The sequence below is a fragment of the Pristiophorus japonicus genome, chromosome 14 (assembly GCF_044704955.1).
Source record: "Pristiophorus japonicus isolate sPriJap1 chromosome 14, sPriJap1.hap1, whole genome shotgun sequence".
Lineage (NCBI taxonomy): Eukaryota > Metazoa > Chordata > Chondrichthyes > Pristiophoridae > Pristiophorus > Pristiophorus japonicus.
In genome coordinates this window covers 184039026-184058796 of record NC_091990.1, presented here as the reverse complement: position 1 = coordinate 184058796, position 19771 = coordinate 184039026, and the positions used below count along the sequence as shown (strand labels likewise).

At 47.0% G+C, this 19771-nt stretch overlaps 1 protein-coding gene across 1 annotated transcript in view; it reads right to left on the bottom strand.

Moving 5' to 3' along the window:
- Positions 1-19771, bottom strand: part of tub (TUB bipartite transcription factor) — a 553939-nt gene that overhangs the window by 42782 nt on the left and 491386 nt on the right. Inside the window, exons 5-6 of the mRNA XM_070898685.1 lie at positions 16555-16722; positions 6828-6949 (exon numbers count right to left, since the gene is read on the bottom strand). Of these exons, the coding sequence (XP_070754786.1) occupies positions 6828-6949; positions 16555-16722 (290 nt within the window). The remainder of the gene's footprint in view (positions 1-6827; positions 6950-16554; positions 16723-19771) is intronic.

Genomic DNA, 19771 nt, shown 5'->3' with positions numbered 1-19771 from the left:
GGTCAGGCAGAGTCAGCATGGATTTATGAAGGGGAAGTCATGTTTGACAAATTTGTTGGAGTTCTTTGAGGATGTAACGAACAGGGTGAATAAAGGGGAACCAGTGGATGTGGTGTATTTGGACATTCAGAAGGCATTTGACAAGGTGCCACATAAAAGGTTACTGCACAAGATAAAAGTTCACAGGGTTGGGGTTAATATATTAGCATGGATAGAGGATTTACCAACAGAGAACAAAGAGTCGGGATAAATGGTTCATTCTCTGGTTGACAACCAGTAACTAGTGGGGTGCCACAGGGATCGGTGCTGGGACCCCAACTATTTACAGTCCATATTAACGACTTGGAAGAAAAGACCGAGTGTAACATAGCCAAGTTTGCTGATGATACAAAGATGGGAGGAAAAGCAATGTGTGAGGAGAACACAAAAAATCTGCAAAAGGACATAGACAGGCTAAGTGAGTGAGCAAAAATTTGGCAGATGGAGTATAATGTTGGAAAGTGTGAGGTCATGCACTTTGGTGGAAAAAAAATCAAAGAGCAAGTTATTATTTAAATGGAGAAAGATTGCAAAGTGCTGCAGTACAGCGGGACCTGGGGGTTCTTGTTCATGAAACACAAAAGGATAGCATGCTGGTATAGCAAGTGATCAGGAAGGCCAATGGTATCTTGGCCTTTATTGCAAAGGGGATGGAGTATAAAAGCAGGGAAGTCTTACTACAGCTATATAAAGATATTGGTGGTGAGGCCACACCTGGAATACTGTGTGCAGTTTTGGTTTCCATATTTACGAAAGGCTATACTTGCTTTGGAGGCAGTTCAGAGAAGGTTCACTAGATTGATTCCGGGAATGAGGGGGTTCACTTATGAGGAAAGGTTGAGTAGGTTGGGCCTCTACTCATTGGAATTCAGAAGATTGAGAGGTGATCTTATCGAAACGTATAACGTTATGAGGGGGCTTGATATGGTGGATGCAGAGAGGATGTTTCCACTGATGGGGGAGACTAGAACCAGAGGGCATGATCTTAGAATAAGGGGCCGCCCATTTAAAACTGAGGTGAGGAGAAACTTCTTCTCTCAGAGGGTTGTAAATCTGTGGAATTCACTGCCTCAGAGAGCTGTGGAAGCTGGGACATTGAATGAATTTAAGACAGAAGGAGATAGTTTATTAAACGATAAGGGGATAAGGGGTTATGGAGAGCGGGTGGGGAAGTGGAGCTGAGTCCATGATCAGATCAGCCACGATCTTATTGAATGGCGGAGCAGGCTCGAGGGGCCGTATGGCCTACTCCTGTTCCTATTTCTTATGTTCTTATAAGCAGTGGCTCACATTGAAAGAAATACTTCATAATTCTCAACAAAAATAAATTCCATTGAGAAACAAAAACTACCACAGGAAAAATGATCCATCCAGTGAACTAAATAAGTTAAGGATATCATTAGATTGAAAGAAGAAGCTTAGAAAGTTGTGAAGAATAATAGCAAGACTGAGGATTGGGAGAGTTTCAGAAACCAGCAAAGAATGAGCAAAAAATTGATAAAAAGGGAAAAAATAGACTATGAAAGAAAACTAGCAAGAAATATAAAAACAGATTACAAGAGCTTTTACAAATATGTAAAAAGGAAGTGAGTAGCAAAAGTAAACATTGGTCCCTTTGAGGCTGAAGCAGAAGAAATTATTCACGGGAATAAGGAAATGGCAGAAACATGAGACAAATATTTTGTATGTGTATTCACAGCAGAAGATGCAAAAAACATACCGAAAGTGGTGGGGAACCAAGGGTCTAATGAGGGTGAGGAACTTAATATAATTCATATAAGTAGAGAAAAAGTACTAGAGAAACTCATGGGACAAAAAGTCGACAAATCCCCTGGGCCTGATGGCCTACATCCTCGGGTTTTAAAAGGGGTGGCTGCAGAGATAGTGGGTGCATTGGTTTTGATCTTTCAAAATTCCCTCGATTCTAGAACGTTCTCAGCAGATTGGAAGGTAGCAAATGTAACCCCGCTATTCAAAAAAGGAGGGAGAGAGAAAACAGGGAACTACAGGCCAGTTAGCCTGACATCAGTCGTCGGGAAAATGCTGGAATCCATTGTTAAGGAAGTGATATCAGGGCACTTAGAAAATCATAACATGATTAGGCAAAGTCAGCATGGTTTTATAAAAGGGAAATTGTGTTTGACAAATTTATTAGAGTTGTTTGAGGATGTAACTAACAGGGTAGATAAACAGGAAACCAGTGGATGTAGTATATTTGGATTTCTCAAACGCATTCGATAAGGTGCCACGTAATAGATTATTACACAAGATAAGGACTCATGGGATTGAAGGTAATGTATTTGCATCAATAAAGGATTGGTTAATGGACAAAAAACAGAGTGTAGGGACAAATGGGTCTTTTTCAGTTTGACAGGCTGTAACTAGTGGGGTGCCACAACTCTTTTAGTTGAGAAACAATAAATAAACAATTAAATCAAGTGCCCCCCAATCTGGGGGACACTCCAAACATTTTTCCAGGCCTGTTTTTTTTTTTGTATTTTTTGTACTTTTTTTTTTTGCGGGCACTAAAACAGACAATACAAGTGCCTCCTATAAAAGGGGAGGGGGACACTAAAACCCAGCAATTAAAACCAATTAAACTTTAAAACATATAAAATCAATTAAAATTTGGTTGCCGGGGGTGATGATGCCCTCCAGTCCCTCCGGCGATCACCTCTCGCGGAAGGGCGCGAGCGTACCGGTGGACACCGCGTGCTCCATCTCCAGGGACACCCTGGCCCGGATGTAGGCGCGGAAGAGAGGCAGGCAGTCGGGCTGAACGACCCCCTCGACCGCCCGCTGCCCGGACCGGCTGATGGTGGGGTGCCACAAGGATCAGTGCTGGGGCCTCAGCTATTTACAATCTATATTAATGATCTAGATGAAGGGGCCGAGTGTAATGTATCCACGTTTGATGATGATATAAAGCTCGGTGGGTCAGTAAGCTGTGAGGAGAACACAAAGCATCTGCAAAGGGATATAGATAGACTAAATGAGTGGGCAGTAAGGTGGCAGATGGAGTATTTTGTCGGGAAATGTGAGGTTATTCACTTTGGTAGGAAGATTAAAAAAAACAGATTCTTTTTGAAATGGAGAAAATTTTAAATGTTGGTGTTCAGAGAAATATCTCATCATAAGACAGCCCTCTCATCCCAAGAATCAATCTGGTGAACCTCCATTGCAACGCCTCCAAGGCAAGTATGTCCTTCCTTAGATAAGAAGGCCTAAACTGTGCACAGTACTCTAGGTGTGGCCTCACCAAGGCCCTGTCCAATTGCAGCAAGACTAGTGTGTCCTTGTACAAGAAGCACAACAAGCTGCATGCAAGTACAACAAGCAATAAGGAAGGCAAATGGCATGTTGTCCTTTATTGCAAGGGGGTTGGAGTACAAGAGTAAGGAAGTCTTGCTACAATTGTACAGGGCCTTGGTGAGACCACACCTGGAGTACTGTGCACAGCTTTGGTCTTATCTAAGGAAGGATAAACTGGCCTTGGAGGCGATGCAATGGAGGTTCATTAGACTGATTCCTGGGATGAGAGGGCTGACTTATGATGAGAGATTGTGTAGAATGGGCCCATAATCTCTGGAGTTTAGAAGACTGAGAGGTGATCTTATTGAAACAGACAATATTCTGAAGGGGATTGACAGGGTAGATGCTGAGAGGTTGTTTCCCCGGGCTGGAGTGCCTAGAACCAGGGGGCACAGTCTCAGGATAAGGGAAAGGCCATTTAAGACAGATGAGGAGGAATTTCTTCACTCAGAGGGTTGTGAATCTTTGGAATTCTCTGCCCCAGAGGTCTGTGGATGCTAAGTCTCTGAATATATTCAAGGCTGAGACAGATAGATTTTTGAGGTCTTGGAGAATCAAAGGATATGGAGATCGGTCAATTGAGGTCAATGATCAGCCTGATCTTATTAAATGGTGGAGCAGGCTCGAAGGACTGTATGGCATATTCCTGCTCGTGTTTCTTATGTTCTTATTCCCTCTTTCCCTGATCCCATCTCTCTCCCTCTGATCCCCTCTCTGCCTCACCTCCCCCTCCAATCCCATCTCCATCCCCCTCTACCACCCTCTCTCTCTCCCTCTGATCATCTCTCTGCCTCACCCCCCCTCCAATCCCATCTCCATCCCCCTCTGCCACCCTCTCTCTCTCCCTCTGATCACCTCTCTTTCCTCCTCTCTCTCTCTCTCTCTCTTTCTCTCTGATTACCTTTCTCCCCACTCTCAGATCACCTCTCTCTCTCCGATCCCCACTCTCTCCCACCAATCCTCTCTCTCTCCGATCCCCACTCTCTCCCATCAATCCCCTCTCTCTCCGATCCCCACTCTCAGATCACCTCTCTCTGATCCCCACTCTCTCCCACCAATCCCCTCTCTCTCCGATCACCACTCTCTCCCACCAATCCTCTCTCTCTCCGATCCCCACTCTCTCCCACCAATCCTCTCTCTCTCCGATCCCCACTCTCTCTCACCTTCTCTCTCCCTCCAATCCCTACTCTCTCTCCCCGATGCCCCCTCTCTCTTCCCTTTTGATCTTTTTTCCCCATGGACCCAGTGATGGGCCTTGTTCCACGGTGCTGAACAGAGCCTGACCCATGTTGCACTACAGCTGCAACTGTGGGGTACTGTGCATGTGCAGCCAGACCTCGGTGACAGCGTGCATGCGCAGTAGGAGATCGGGTGCGCATGTGCAAAATGGGGCGGGGCTGATCGCACGCATGTGCAGAAGGACACAAAAATATTTGGTCAATTTATGCACAATGACCCACAAACAACCATGGGATAAATGACCAGATAACCTGTTTTAGTAATGTTGTTCAGGGATAAATGTTGGCCCCTACGGGGAGCTTTCACAGGGAGGGGATTCCAGAGTTTAGAGCTTTGGCAGCTGAAGGCACGGCCACCACTGGGAGCGATTAAAATCAGGGATGTGCAAGAAGCAGAATTAGAGGAGCGCAGAGATCTTGAATGGTTGCAGGGCTGGAGGAGGCTACAGAGATAGGGAGGAGCGAGGCGATGGAGGGATTTAAAAACAAGGATGAAAGTTTTAAAATTTAAATGTTGCCAGACCGGGTGCTAATGTAGGTCAGCAAGCACAAGGTTGATGGGTGAACAGGACTTGGTCAGAGTTAGGATACGAGTTTTGGATGAACTTAAGTTTATGGAGAGTGGAAGATGAAAGGCCAGCCAGGAGAGCTTTGGAATAGTCAAGTCCACAGGCAACAAAGGCACGGATGAGGGTTTCAGCAGCAGGTGAGATGAGGCGGGGTGGTCAGGAATTGTTACGGGGGCAGTCTTGATGATATGTCAGTGGCAATTACGATACCAAGGTTGCGAGTGGTCTGGTTAAGCCTCAGACATTTGTCAGGGAGAGGGATAGACTCAGTGGCTAGGACACAGCTTTGTGTTGGAGAACAAAGACAATGGCTTCGGTCTTCCCAACATTTAGTTTAAGAACATTTCTGCTCATCCAGTATTGGATGTCGGACAAACGGTGTGATGAATTAGAGGCAGTGGAGAGGTTGAGAGACATTTTGGTGAGGTAGAGCTGGGTGTTACCAGAGTACATGTGGAACCTAATATTTTGTTTTTGGATTATGTTGCTGAGGGGCAGCACGTAGATGAGAAATAAGAGAGGTGAACTGTGTCAAGAGCTGCTTAGTATTGGTATGATTCTGGTGTAAGTACCAGTAAAGCCCAATGCTAACCATTATTTTCCATGTGTTTAACTGTTAAGCAGCTTTTCAGTTCTCTGCAGCCATTTTGAGCCTATCCAACTGACACCACTGATACATGTTGTTATATATGTGGACTTGTATTTACCCTGTACAGCCACCAGAGGGCTCATTCCCCAGAGTCCCAAGGGGTCCCATAATCCCTTGGGAGCACAGGTATTTAAGGAGGCTTCACAGGTTGGAGAGGCACTCTGGAGACCTGCAATAAAAGACTACGGTCACACTTTACTTTGAGCTCACAGTGTTCAGTCTGACTCTTTCTTCACACACTACACTTATTATCCAAGGATACTGGCTGTAAACTGCTATCTTACACCATGACCCTCACTGCTACCGACACTTGTAACAGAACAAGCATCGACATAAAAGTCACAAATAACTCACAGAAGAAGAAATATTTAGCTTTAACCTTGACCGACAAATTCGTAGTAAATCACTCGAAAGTTGATACAATTCAGAAACAGGAATCTTGCTGTGTCAAAAAAAATATCAATGCTGTTTGCAGCTGCAATAACAGAGCAGACACGTGTATATAATGCAAGGTCCAGATCTGCTAAAAGTGGTGGATGTCATTGTGCCACCCTTTAGTGTACGACTGTGCCATTTCCATCTCCCACACCAGCAATCTCACTCTGAGTGAGGCTCAGTGTGTGTGCTGAATTATAGACAGGTTCTTGCTGTCAGCCTCTGCTATTCAAATTCATTTCAAACAGGATCCTTACATTCAGCAGACACAAGAAACCATCAACCCATCACATAGCACTGTGATCAAAAAGAAAGAGGAATATAAATTACATTTTCACTCAGCAAAAATGGATGTGTCAACTTTTAACTGGAATGAAAGATTTAAAAAAAAGGCCTTTTTATTTTGTAAATAGAGATGCTGTCAATGTGATAGGGATGAGCAGCCTGAACAATGATGCACAGAAAGGAACCATAGGTTGGAGATGGAGAGATTTCTACACTGCTATTTGGAACCTGTCCTGTTCCTCTGTTTTTCCATTCACTAAATTTCAAACAAAATGGGAATAAATGATTTCCAATCCTCACCTTATTGGACTTTTTACTGGAAGCAGAGCCCGGCCTGGTGTTACTATTCAACTGGGAAGAGCTGGAGCTGTCTTCATCTTCTTCATCCTCTTCCTCATCAAAGTTCATGCTGCTAGAAATACCTGCGGAGGCAAAAATAATTAGTTCAAGGTCAACTTTCTGGGCTATATTCTTAGTACTGCAATAGGCCAATATTTGAAGCTTTGTACCTACATTTATAAAGTTGAACAAGCCTAAGTTGCACCAGGCCAATCAACTGTTAGGAGTGAGATCATAACTGATCACAAGCCCACGCAAATATTTGAGGGTAAGTTTTATGAATTTGCCCTCCTGGTGCACTAAGAATCCTTAACAAGAATTTGGGAATGGAGGTTATTAGATGGAAAATCCCAAGGAACTCAGTTACCTCGGAGCATGTCTGGAGCTCAAAGCTCTGCACCTGGAGCACAAATTCACAAAATCAAATCTGTGGAACTGTATTTACTTTTAAGAGTCGAGAAATGGTTTGCCCAAGTGGACAGAGTGAAGGGTGAGATTGCAATGGTAGTAAGAGGTTTGATAATGAGAGGAGCAGACAGTCACATAGTGACCATGGGCCCAAATTTCCCTTTGAGTTGCACCAGTTTTTTTGGTGTAACTTGATTTTTCTGGTGTATCCTTTTAGTTGAAAATATGGCCATTTAATTTGCGCCAGTGTAAGTGAGTTAGTTAGGTTTTTTGTTAGGTCAGTTTTTTTTTCGAAAGGGGGCGTTCCCAGCTGTTGTATATGTATATACCCTGTACACTCAATGTACAGTTACATAAGGCCATTGAATGTATCTTCACACTGTATACAATATGCCTGTACCACCAGAGGGTGCAACTGGTGGAGACCTAGAGGTCACCTGCAAACCACAGGTAACCAGGTATAAAAGGGAGCTCTCCTTACTGTACCCTCATTCAGGAGCTGCAATAAATGGACTAAAGTCACAACAGTTCAAGTGCAATGCCTTACCTCGTGGGGTCATTACTAGAGTGCTTACAGACAGAACACCAGCCACTTACAACATTTATGCCAATTTGGCCAGAAAAAAGTTGTACAAAACTAACTTAGGGCAATGGATGTGTCCACTTTTGTCCACACAGAAAGACCTTATTTACAGTTAAGGAATCGGCGCAAGTAACTACATTTAAAGCATCGCCGAGCACCAAACAAAGCACAAAAAGTAATAAGCAATTAATTAACAAATAAAATAGAAGGAACCCTGCACCTAAAGGTTAGTAAAGACAAACGTAGGTCCCCTGCAGTCAGAATCAAGGGAAGTCATAACGGGGAACAAAGAAATGGCAGACCAATTGAACAAGTACTTTGGTTCAGTATTCACTAAGGAGGACACAAACAACCTTCCAGATATAAAAGGGGTCGGAAGGTCTAGTAAGAAGGAGGAACTGAGGGAAATCCTTATTAGTTGAGAAATTGTGTTGGGGAAATTGATGGGATTGAAGGCCGATAAATCCCCAGGGCCTGATGATCTGCATCCCAGAGTACTTAAGGAGGTGGCCTTGGAAATAGCGGATGCATTGACAGTCATTTTCCAACATTCCATAGACTCTGGATCAGTTCCTATGGAGTGGAGGGTAGCCAATGAAACCTCATTTTTTAAAAAAGGAGGGAGAGAAAACAGGGAATTATAGACCAGTTAGCCTGACATCGGTAGTGGGTAAAATGATGGAATCAATTATTAAGGATGTCATAGCAACGCATTTGGAAAGAGGTGACATGATAGGTCCAAGTCAGCATGGATTTGTGAAAGGAAAATAATGCTTGACAAATCTTCTGGAATTTTTTGAGGATGTTTCCAGTAGAGTGAACAAGGGAGAACCAGTTGATGTGGTGTATTTGGACTTCAAAAGGCTTTCGACAAGGTCCCACGCAAGAGATTAATGTGCAAAGTTAAAGCACATGGGATTGGGGGTAGCGTGTTGACGTGGATTGAGAAACATAGAAACATAGAAACATAGAAAATAGGTGCAGGAGCAGGCCATTCAGCCCTTCTAGCCTGCACCGCCATTCAATGAGTTCATGGCTGAACATGAAACTTCAGTACCCCCTTCCTGCTTTCTCGCCATAATCCTTGATCCCCCGAGTAGTAAGGACTTCATCTAACTCCCTTTTGAATATATTTAGTGAATTGGCCTCAACTACTTTCTGTGGTAGAGAATTCCACAGGTTCACCACTCTCTGGGTGAAGAAGTTTCTCCTCATCTCGGTCCGAAATGGCTTACCCCTTATCCTCAGACTGTGACCCCTGGTTCTGGACTTCCCCAACATTGGGACCATTCTTCCTGCACCTAACCTGTCTAAACCCGTCAGAATTTTAAACGTTTCTATGAGGTCCCCTCTCATTCTTCTGAACTCCAGTGAATACAAGCCCAGTTGATCCAGTCTTTCTTGATAGGTCAGTCCCGCCATCCCAGGAATCAGTCTGGTGAATCTTCGCTGCACTCCCTCAATAGCAAGAATGTCCTTCCTCAAGTTAGGAGACCAAAACTGTACACAATACTCCAGGTGTGGCCTCACCAAGGCCCTGTACAACTGTAGCAACAGAACTGGTTGGCAGACAGGAAGCAAAGAGTAGGAGTAAATGGGTACTTTTCAGAATGGCAGGCAGTGATTAGTGGGGTACCACAAGGTTCTGTGCTGGGGCTCCAGCTGTTTACATTGTACATTAATGATTTAGACGAGGGGATTAAATGTAGTATCTCCAAATTTGCGGATGACACTAAGTTGGGTGGCAGTGTGAGCTGCGAGGAGGATGCTATGAGGCTGCAGAGTGACTTGGATTGGTTAGGTGAGTGGGCAAATGCATGGCAGATGAAGTATAATGTGGATAAATGTGAGGTTATCCACTTTGGTGGTCAAAACAGAGAGACAGACTATTATCTGAATGGTGACAAATTAGGAAAAGGGGAGGTGCAACGAGATCTGGGTGTCATGGTACATCAGTCATTGAAGGTTGGCATGCAGGTACAGCAGGCGGTAAAGAAAGCAAATGGCATGTTGGCCTTCATAGCGAGGGGATTTGAGTACAGGGGCAGGGAGGTGTTACTACAGTTGTACAGGGCCTTGGTGAGGCTGCACCTGGAGTATTGTGTACAGTTTTGGTCTCCTAACTTGAGGAAGGACATTCTTGCTATTCAGGGTGTGCAGCGAAGGTTCACCAGACTGATTCCGGGATGGCAGGATTGACATATCAAGAAAGACTGGATCAACTGGAGTTCAGAAGAATGAGAGGGGATCTCATAGAAACGTTTAAAATTCTGACGGGTTTAGACAGGTTAGATGCAGGAAGAATGTTCCCAATGTTGGGGAACTCCAGAACCAGAGGTCACAGTCTAAGATAAGGGGTAAGCCATTTTGGACTGAGATGAGGAGAAACTTCTTCACCCAGAGAGTGGTGAACCTGTGGAATTCTCTACCACAGAAAGTTGTTGAGGCCAATTCACTAAATATATTCAAAAAGGAGTTAGATGAAGTCCTTACTACTAGGGGGATCAAGGGGTATGGCGAGAAAGCAGGAATGGGGTACTGAAGTTGCATGTTCAGCCATGAACTCATTGAATGGCGGTGCAGGCTAGAAGGGCCGAATGGCCTACTCCTGCACCTATTTTCTATGTTTCTATGCTTCTAAAGCACCAAAATCAATCAGTAAATAACAAATAAAAAATAGAAGTCCTACCTTAGGGAACGCAGCAGGCCGCCGATGAGGGAGCCCATTCGGCCAGGGCTAGGGACGGTGTGCTTCGGGCCCCTCCCACACAGCCTGCAGCGCGCATTTGCCGAAACGGCCTGCCAGGAGCTACTGCACATGCGCGCAGACTCTAGCGCGCGTGTGCAGAGGTCTCAGCACTGTTTTCAGCGCCAGGACCTAGCTCCGCCCCTCTCTCTTTCTTCCAGCCCATGCCAGCTCCACAGAGGGCCCGAGAGTCAGCCATGATCGGACGGATTTTTTTTGTCGCTGCTTCTGATGTAAAATGTCAGCGGGTGGCTCGGAGGTGCGCCGAGAAAACCGGAGGGCCAAATTTGGGCCCTATGAGTGTAGATCCTGAATGGTGTGTTGCCTCCCAGGTGCCAAGGTAAGTGAAATAACCGCAGATTTTGAGGCTCTTGCAGAAGGAGGATGATGAGCTGGAAGTTGGGGTTCTTGTCAAAACCAATAGTATCGGGAAGTATAGGATGCCAGCAGTTATTGGAGTAGAGTAAAAAGCAAGACCTCAAGATAGTACTTGCAGGATTACTACCAGCACCAGCTAGTACAGGAGCAGCCGGATTAGGGAGAGAATTATGTGGCACAGGAGGGAAGGATTCTGGTCCCTCGGGGCATTAGGATCAGTTCTGGTACTGGAGTTGGCTGTAACAATAGGATGGCCTACACTGGAATAAAGCTGGGAGCAGTATCATCACAGGGAAGTTAACTCGAGCTGTGGGTGGATGTTTAAAGTAATACTGCAATGGGTGGGAAAAGCAAGACAGTAAAGTAGACACTATGAGGGGAAAATTAGCTGTAACGACTGAAAGTCCTGGGAGCTTGATCCACTGCTACAAGTGCAACAGAGCAAACCCCCTATCCGATCAAGGCCAAAGACACAAGTACCATGACAAACTGCAGGACCAGGTTAGCTGTATTACCAGGGAGGGCACATCATGCCTGCAAGGGCTATTCAGCAGCACTTGCCCTGAGCGCCAGGTTGGAATATTGGCGCAGTGCCATGCTGCTTTAATAACAGGACATCATGTTTTTTATCTTCCACTCCCAATGGAGCAAGCCGGCTTTTTGGAGCCTTCCAGGATCGATTACCTATCCCTAGTAAAGGTCCAGGGCTTTCTTAAGGTCCTCAGGGGAACTCATTATCAGCGCTCAGCTGCTGTGTGTTCCACTGAGGGCCTTATAAAGGCGGAATGGGCAGAATTTCTTGGAGGAGCTAAGAAATTCTCTCAAACATGCTCTCTTGAGATGGAGTGATCTACCCATGGCGTCTCCAACCATCCCTTACTGGAATTTAAGCGACAAGTGTAAATGGGCCAGAATCCCAGTGATAACATGGATGCCATCAATGACACATTGCACTCTTGGGAAGTGCTGGGTAGGAGTGCGAAGCCCTCTCCAGTTGTTCGCTGATTTCCACTGGGAAATTGATAAACATGTGTCCCTTGATAAAAAAGGCTGCATTAACATTCTGGGGGTCACCATAGACCATAAACTTAACTGGACCCTTATACTGGTATACTGCAGCAGGCGTCACCACGCGCCCGATGCCCTTGTCCTTCTAGGTGGCAGAGGTTTCTGGTTTGGGAGGTGCTGCCAAAGAAGCCTTGGCGAGTTGCTGCAGTGCATCTTGTAGATGGTCCACACAGAAGCCATGCTGCGCCGGTGGTGGAGGGAATGAATGCTGAAGGTGATGGCTAAGGTGCCAATCAAGTGGGCTGCTTTGCCTTGATGGTGTCAAGCTTCTTGAGTACTGCTGGAGCTGCAATCATCCAGGCAAGTGGAGAGTATTCCATCTCACTCCTGATTTGTGCCTTGTAGATGGTGGAAAGGCTTTGGGGAGTCAGGAGTTGAGACACTTGCTGCAGAATACCCAGCCTCTGACCAGCTCTTATGGCCACAGTATTTATGTGGCTGTTTCAGTTAAGTTTCTGGTCAATGGTGACCCCCAGGTGGGAGATTCAGTGATGCTAATGTAGTTGAATATCAAGGGGAGGTGGTTAGATTCTCACTTGCTGGAGATGGTCATTGCCTGGCACTTGTGTGGCGCGAATATCACTTGCCACTTATCAGCCCAAGCCTGAATGTTGTCCAGGTCTTGCTGTATGCGGACATCGACTGCTTTATTTTCTGAGGAGTTGCAAATGGAATTGAACACTGCAATCATCAGCAAATATCCCCACTTCTGAACTTATGAAAGAGGGAAGGTAATTGATGAAGCAATTGGTTGGGCCTAGGACACTTAATTACTGGGGTACCAGTGACTGCGTACCAGATACCTGCCATTCCAGTGCACCTCTTCCTCTTCCTCTTCCAAATCCAACAGTGTCATTCAACAATGCCCATGGCCACCATTGCTTGCAACTGCAAGGCCAACTGGTAGCATTAGTTATGCTGCTATGGGAGGTGGGCACCAAAGGAGGCTAACTTGAAGAAAAACAGCAGCAAGCAGCAGGAGAAAATTCCAATGCTCAGTTAGTTAAATTAAAATGCATGTCTTACCAAAATGTTAACCTAGCTTTAAATGATGGGAGTTCTTCAACTTAGAGCTTGGAGACCTGCTAGAGTCCATTTTAAATGAGCGCTCAGTGAATCAAGAGCTGGGCTTCAAATCAAAATGGGGAATTTGTTGTAGCAGCAATTTAAATTAATTTGCATAAATTTGTGGTATGTATTGAAGCCAGCAGAAGCATAAAGCGTGATCTCAAAAATCTGTAAAAGCTCTTTTCTCTTGTGAAATCAGGGATGTGCCCTGTGCACTATGCCACAGAATCAGCCCTTCAATTTCTGAAGACATTTGAAATGCTGCATAAAATGTGGGCATAGTAGCTTACAATCCCTGTAAAGTCTCACTCTTAAAAAGGAATGAAGAAAAGAGTTCAATCGAGAACAGATTTAGACTGAGGCCCCACTTTCAAAATTCCAAAATGACAGGAAAATCATGGTCACCAACATCGCCATGAGTCAGTGGCAATTGACATGTTGAAGGCAATAGATTCTGTCTTGGGAGGCAAATTCCTAACAACACACGACTACTCAGTATTTGCTTTTGATATTGTTTATAGCTAAGGTTGAATTTGATTTGAGAGATCTGCAAAACAATTTATACTTGCACTCAAATATTGTAATAACTGCCAGTATTACTTCTTTAAACTGTCATGGAACAACAGAGCTGGGGTTGTGGAGGATTTAATAGATTAGAACACTGGACTTTTTCCTCTGTGGGCTGGGATTGAATCCAGACCCAACTCATGGGATAAAGTCTGCTATAAGCTCCAAGGACTTGAGCACAAAAATCTAGGTTAATACTCCAAGGTAGTACTGAGGGAGTGCTGCACTGTCGGAGGGGCAGTACTGAGGGAACACTGCAGTGTGGGAGGGGCAGTACTGAGGGAGCGCTGCACTGTCGGAGGGGCAGTACTGAGGGAGTGCTGCACTGTCAGAGGGGCAGTACTGAGGGAACACTGCACTGTCGGAGGGGCAGTACTGGGGGAGCGCTGCACTGTCGGAGGGGCAGTACTGAGGGAGTGCCGCACTGTCGGAGGGGCAGTACTGAGGGAGTGCTGCACTGTCAGAGGGGCAGTACTGAGGGAGCGCTGCACTGTCGGAGGGGCAGTACTGAGGGAGCGCTGCACTGTCGGAGGGGCAGTACTGAGGGAACACTGTAGTGTGGGAGGGGCAGTACTGAGGGAGCGCTGCACTGTCAGAGGGGCAGTACTGAGGGAACACTGTAGTGTAGGAGGGGCAGTACTGAGGGAGCGCTGCACTGTCAGAGGGGCAGTACTGAGGGAGTGCCGCACTGTCGGAGGGGTAGTACTGAGGGAGCGCTGCACTGTCAGAGGGGCAGTACTGAGGGAGCGCTGCACTGTCGGAGGGGTAGTACTGAGGGAACACTGTAGTGTGGGAGGGGCAGTACTGAGGGAGTGCTGCACTGTCAGAAGGGCAGTACTGAGGGAGCGCTGCACTGTCGGAGGGGTAGTACTGAGGGAACACTGTAGTGTGGGAGGGGCAGTACTGAGGGAGTGCTGCACTGTCAGAGGGGCAGTACTGAGGGAGCGCTGCACTGTCGGAGGGGTAGTACTGAGGGAGCGCTGCACTGTCGGAGGGGCAGTACTGAGGGAGTGCTGCACTGTCGGAGGGGCAGTACTGAGGGAACACTGTAGTGTGGGAGGGGCAGTACTGAGGGAGCGCTGCACTGTCGGAGGGGCAGTACTGAGGGAACACTGCAGTGTGGGAGGGGTAGTACTGAGGGAACACTGCAGTGTGGGAGGGACAGTACTGAGGGAGTGCTGCACTGTCGGAGAGGCAGTACTGAGGGAACACTGTAGTGTGGGAGGGGCAGTACTGAGGGAGCGCTGCACTGTCGGAGGGGCAGTACTGAGGGAGTGCTGCACTGTCGGAGGGGCAGTACTGAGGGAGCCCTGCACTGTCGGAGGGGCAGTACTGAGGGAACACTGCAGTGTGGGAGAGGTAGTACTGAGGGAGCGCTGCACTATCAGAGGGGCAGTACTGAGGGAACACTGCAGTGTGGGAGTGGCAGTACTGAGGGAGCGCTGCACTGTCAGAGGGGCAGTACTGAGGGAGTGCTGCACTGTCGGAGGGGCAGTACTGAGGGAACACTGCAGTGTGGGAGGGGTAGTACTGAGGGAACACTGCAGTGTGGGAGGGACAGTACTGAGGGAGTGCTGCACTGTCGGAGAGGCAGTACTGAGGGAACACTGTAGTGTGGGAGGGGCAGTACTGAGGGAGCGCTGCACTGTCGGAGGGGCAGTACTGAGGGAGTGCTGCACTGTCGGAGGGGCAGTACTGAGGGAGCCCTGCACTGTCGGAGGGGCAGTACTGAGGGAACACTGCAGTGTGGGAGAGGTAGTACTGAGGGAGCGCTGCACTATCAGAGGGGCAGTACTGAGGGAACACTGCAGTGTGGGAGTGGCAGTACTGAGGGAGCGCTGCACTGTCAGAGGGGCAGTACTGAGGGAGTGCTGCACTGTCGGAGGGGCAGTACTGAGGGAACACTGCAGTGTGGGAGGGGCAGTACTGAGGGAGCGCTGCACTGTCTGAGGGGCAGTACTGAGGGAACACTGCAGTGTGGGAGGGGCAGTACTGAGGGAGTGCTGCACTGTCGGAGGGGCAGTACTGAGGGAACACTGCAGTGTGGGAGGGGCAGTACTGAGGGAGTGCTGCACTGTCGGAGGTGCTGTCTTTCAGACAAGACATTAAACCGAGGCCCTGTCTGCTCTCTCAGGTGAATGTAAAAAATCCCATGGCACTTTTTAAGAAGAGGAGCAGGGGAGTTATCCCCGGTGTCCTTGTCAATATTTATCCCTCAATCAACATGACAGAAAAACAGATGATCTGGTCATTATTACATTGCTGTTTGAGAGAGCTTGCTGAGCGCAAATTGGTTGCCGTGTTTTTCACATTACACAGCGACTACACTTCGAAAAGTACTTTATTGCCTGTAAAGTGCTTTGAGATGTACGGTGGTCGTGAAAGGTGCTATATAAATGCAAGTCTTTTTTTCTCTTAGATGGAAAGATCCTTCATGCTTTGACCTTGGGCAATATTGACCTACTTCCTAGCGGCTTGGGCCTTTAGCATAATTCTATCCTTAATTAAATATTTATTCACAATGCCTCACTCAGAGTAGCCACAGAACTTATGTTGTGAGAAATGATAAAAATATCATATTAGTGAAGTAGGTAGCGTTCTGAGATTGGGGTGATGTAGGTTTGGTTGGGCAGGTTAGAAGGAACTTTATTCTGCATCTAGCCATTCTACATCCGCCCTGGGATTATTTAATGCTGACACTGGGGCATGAAATTGGTCATTGGAGTAACACAAAACAGGTGCTGGCCCATTTTACGCTCCGTCTGATTTTTTTTCCCCACAATGGATTGTGATATTTATTCTCAGATCAATAACGAGGGTACTGTAGGCTTCAGTACATATCATTCAACAAGTAATATAAACTATCTCACCTTCTTTCTGCATTGTTACTCGAAGGTCCTGCTTTGTTGCTTGCTGTGCACTGGTCACAGTGTCTGCATCATCATCATCATCATTGCTGGGCTGTCCAACAGTGAGAATCTGAATTTGACTTCCCATCTCCTGGACATCATCCTGAAAGGCAGCTGGACCATCGATTCCTGGTGGATCAAAAGAGATCAACTGTCACTTCAACCAAGTGTTCGTGTCAGAAATTTCCTAGCACTCATGATTTGGGGTTAAATCTTAAAGGAAGTAGCTTACAAAATGGAGTAAATTACTAATGACCTAACCATCGTCATCATAGGCAGTCCCTTGAAACAAGGATGACTTGCTTCCACGCCAAATATAGATAAGTTCACAGGTGTTCCAACGAAGGACCTAAAATTTCAGGTACTGATCTACATCCTGAAGGGTGGAAGATACCTGTGGGTGGATTTTTTTAACGTGGGGTGGCCGTTGCACACCAGCCACCACACGGGGCTTGACAGAGCGAGGTCTTGGTCCAGTGGTAAGGGTTAACCAGGACTAATTGGAGACCTGCTCTGCTGCACGGACTGAGTGCACACACATATCGCAGTGTGTGGGCTGGGCCCGTGCTGCCCCCGGGCCCCTGGCCCCGAACTCACGCCGCTCCTGGACCCCGATCACGTCCCCCCACAGTCTCTCGCCGCTCCTTCGCCCCGACCTCGCCACTCCCATCCCCCACTTCCCCCCCCCCACCGGCCTGCCATCTCCCTTCCACCACCCATCCCCCACACACCCACCGGCCACTTCCCCCCCCACACCCCTCACCCACACATCCCCCACCTCCCCCAACTACTCCCGCCCCCACCACCCATCACCCCAACCACCCACAGGCCATTCCCCTCCCCCCCCACCACACATCACTCATCACCCACCCCCCATTCCCCTCCCCCCCACCACCCATCACTCATCACCCACCCCCCATTCCCCTCCCCCCCCACCACCCATCACTCATCACCCACCCCCCATTCCCCTCCCATCACCCATCACCCCCCCCACCCCCCCACCCACACATCCCCCACCTCCCCCAACTACTCCCGCCCCCACCACCCATCACCCCAACCACCCACAGGCCATTCCCCTTCCCTCCCACCACACATCACTCATCACCCACCCCCCATTCCCCTCCCCCCCACCACCCATCACTCATCACCCACCCCCCATTCCCCTCCCCCCCCACCACCCATCACTCATCACCCACCCCCCATTCCCCTCCCATCACCCATCACCCCCCCCCACCCTCCCACCCACACAGCCCCCACCTCCCCCAACTACTCCCCCCCACCACCCATCCCCCACACACCCACCAGCCACTTCCCCCCCCAACCCCCCACACCCCTCACCCACACATCCCCCACCTCCCCCACCCACACATCACCCACCCCCCATTCCCCTGCCCCCCCCCACCACCCATCACTCATCACCCCCCCCATCGAGCATTAAACAAAATTGATACTTTACTTGCTACTCTCCGGCATTTTGTAACCTACTGTAATTTTGATTTTCAAACCAAAAGTTAATTATCTTGCAAGGGGTTAAAGATATTTTAAATATGAAAATAAATGTAGTTGTAGGGACTTCAATTCAACTGTTAAAGTCGAATTCCTTTCGTTGCAAATCTAACCCCAGATATATCATATTAATTTGCAAACTGAAATCTTTTATCATTTGCATCTACAATAATCCAATTGCTGATTAGAATGGAAATAGTTAAACCAGCATATCCAAACAGCTGCTACAGGAATAAGGAAGGGTTTTATTAAAGGGTCATCTCAAAACAGTAAACACCTTAAAACAGGCTGAAATTGTTAGTGATTGTAATGGCTGAATGACCAATGCATTCGTAAAACATTCCGCAATTAACATTGACTGATTTATATTGACTGATACAAAATTAATTGGTTGCTCTTTTATTCTTTTAACCTTGTCAAAAAAGTTTATTGTACGGGAACTAAAAATCATTACACACAGTAATAATTACACACTGCAGTCATTTAGAAAAACAATGTAAGTGCATCAAACGTGGTTTTCAGGAATGGGTATAGACAGCTGAACTTTGTACTCTTAAATGAATCTGACTGACTGCCTTCAGTCTAGTCTTAGGAATCTATTATGTGCTTATAGGTTATTAATATCAAAAGAACATAAGAAATAGGAACAGGCGTAGGCCATTCGGCTCTTTGAGTGAGCCAGCTCCTCCATTCAATAAGATCAAGGCTGATCTTCTGCCTCAGCTCCACCTACCCGCACTATCCTCATATCCCTTGGTTCCCTTAGAATCCAAAAATCTATCGATCTCTGAGACGTGGCTCCAGGATGATCAGGGCTGGGAACTCAACATCCAGGGGTATTCAACATTCAGGAAGGATAGAATAAAAGAAAAAGGAGGTGGGGTAGCATTGCTGGTTAAGGAGGAGATTAAGGCAATAGTTCGGAAGGACATTGGCTTGGATGATGTGGAATCTATATGGGTAGAGCTGCAGAACACCAAAGGGCAAAAAACGTTAGTGGGAGTTGTGTACAGACCTCCAAACAGTAGTAGTGATGTTGGGGAGGGCATCAAACAGGAAATTAGGGGTGTATGCAATAAAGGTGCAGCAGTTATAATGGGTGACTTTAATATGCACATAGATTGGGCTAATCAAACTGGAAGCAATACGGTGGAGGAGGATTTCCTGGAGTGCATAAGGGATGGTTTTCTAGACCAATATGTCGAGGAATCAACTAGGGGGGAGGCCATCTTAGACTGGGTATTGTGTAATGAGAGAGGATTAATTAGCAATCTCATTGTGCGAGGCCCCTTGGGGAAGAGTGACCATAATATGGTGGAATTCTGCATTAGGATGGAGAATGAAACAGTTAATTCAGAGACCATGGTCCAGAACTTAAAGAAGGGTAACTTTGAAGGTATGAGGCGTGAATTGGCTAGGATAGATTGGCGAATGATACTTAAGGGGTTGACTGTGGATGGGCAATGGCAGACATTTAGAGACCGCATGGATGAATTACAACAATTGTACATTCCTGTCTAGCGTAAAAATAAAAAAGGGAAGGTGGCTCAACCGTGGCTATCTAGGGAAATCAGGGATAGTATTAAAGCCAAGGAAGTGGCATACAAATTGGCCAGAAATAGCAGCGAATCCGGGGACTGGGAGAAATTTAGAACTCAGCAGAGGAGGACAA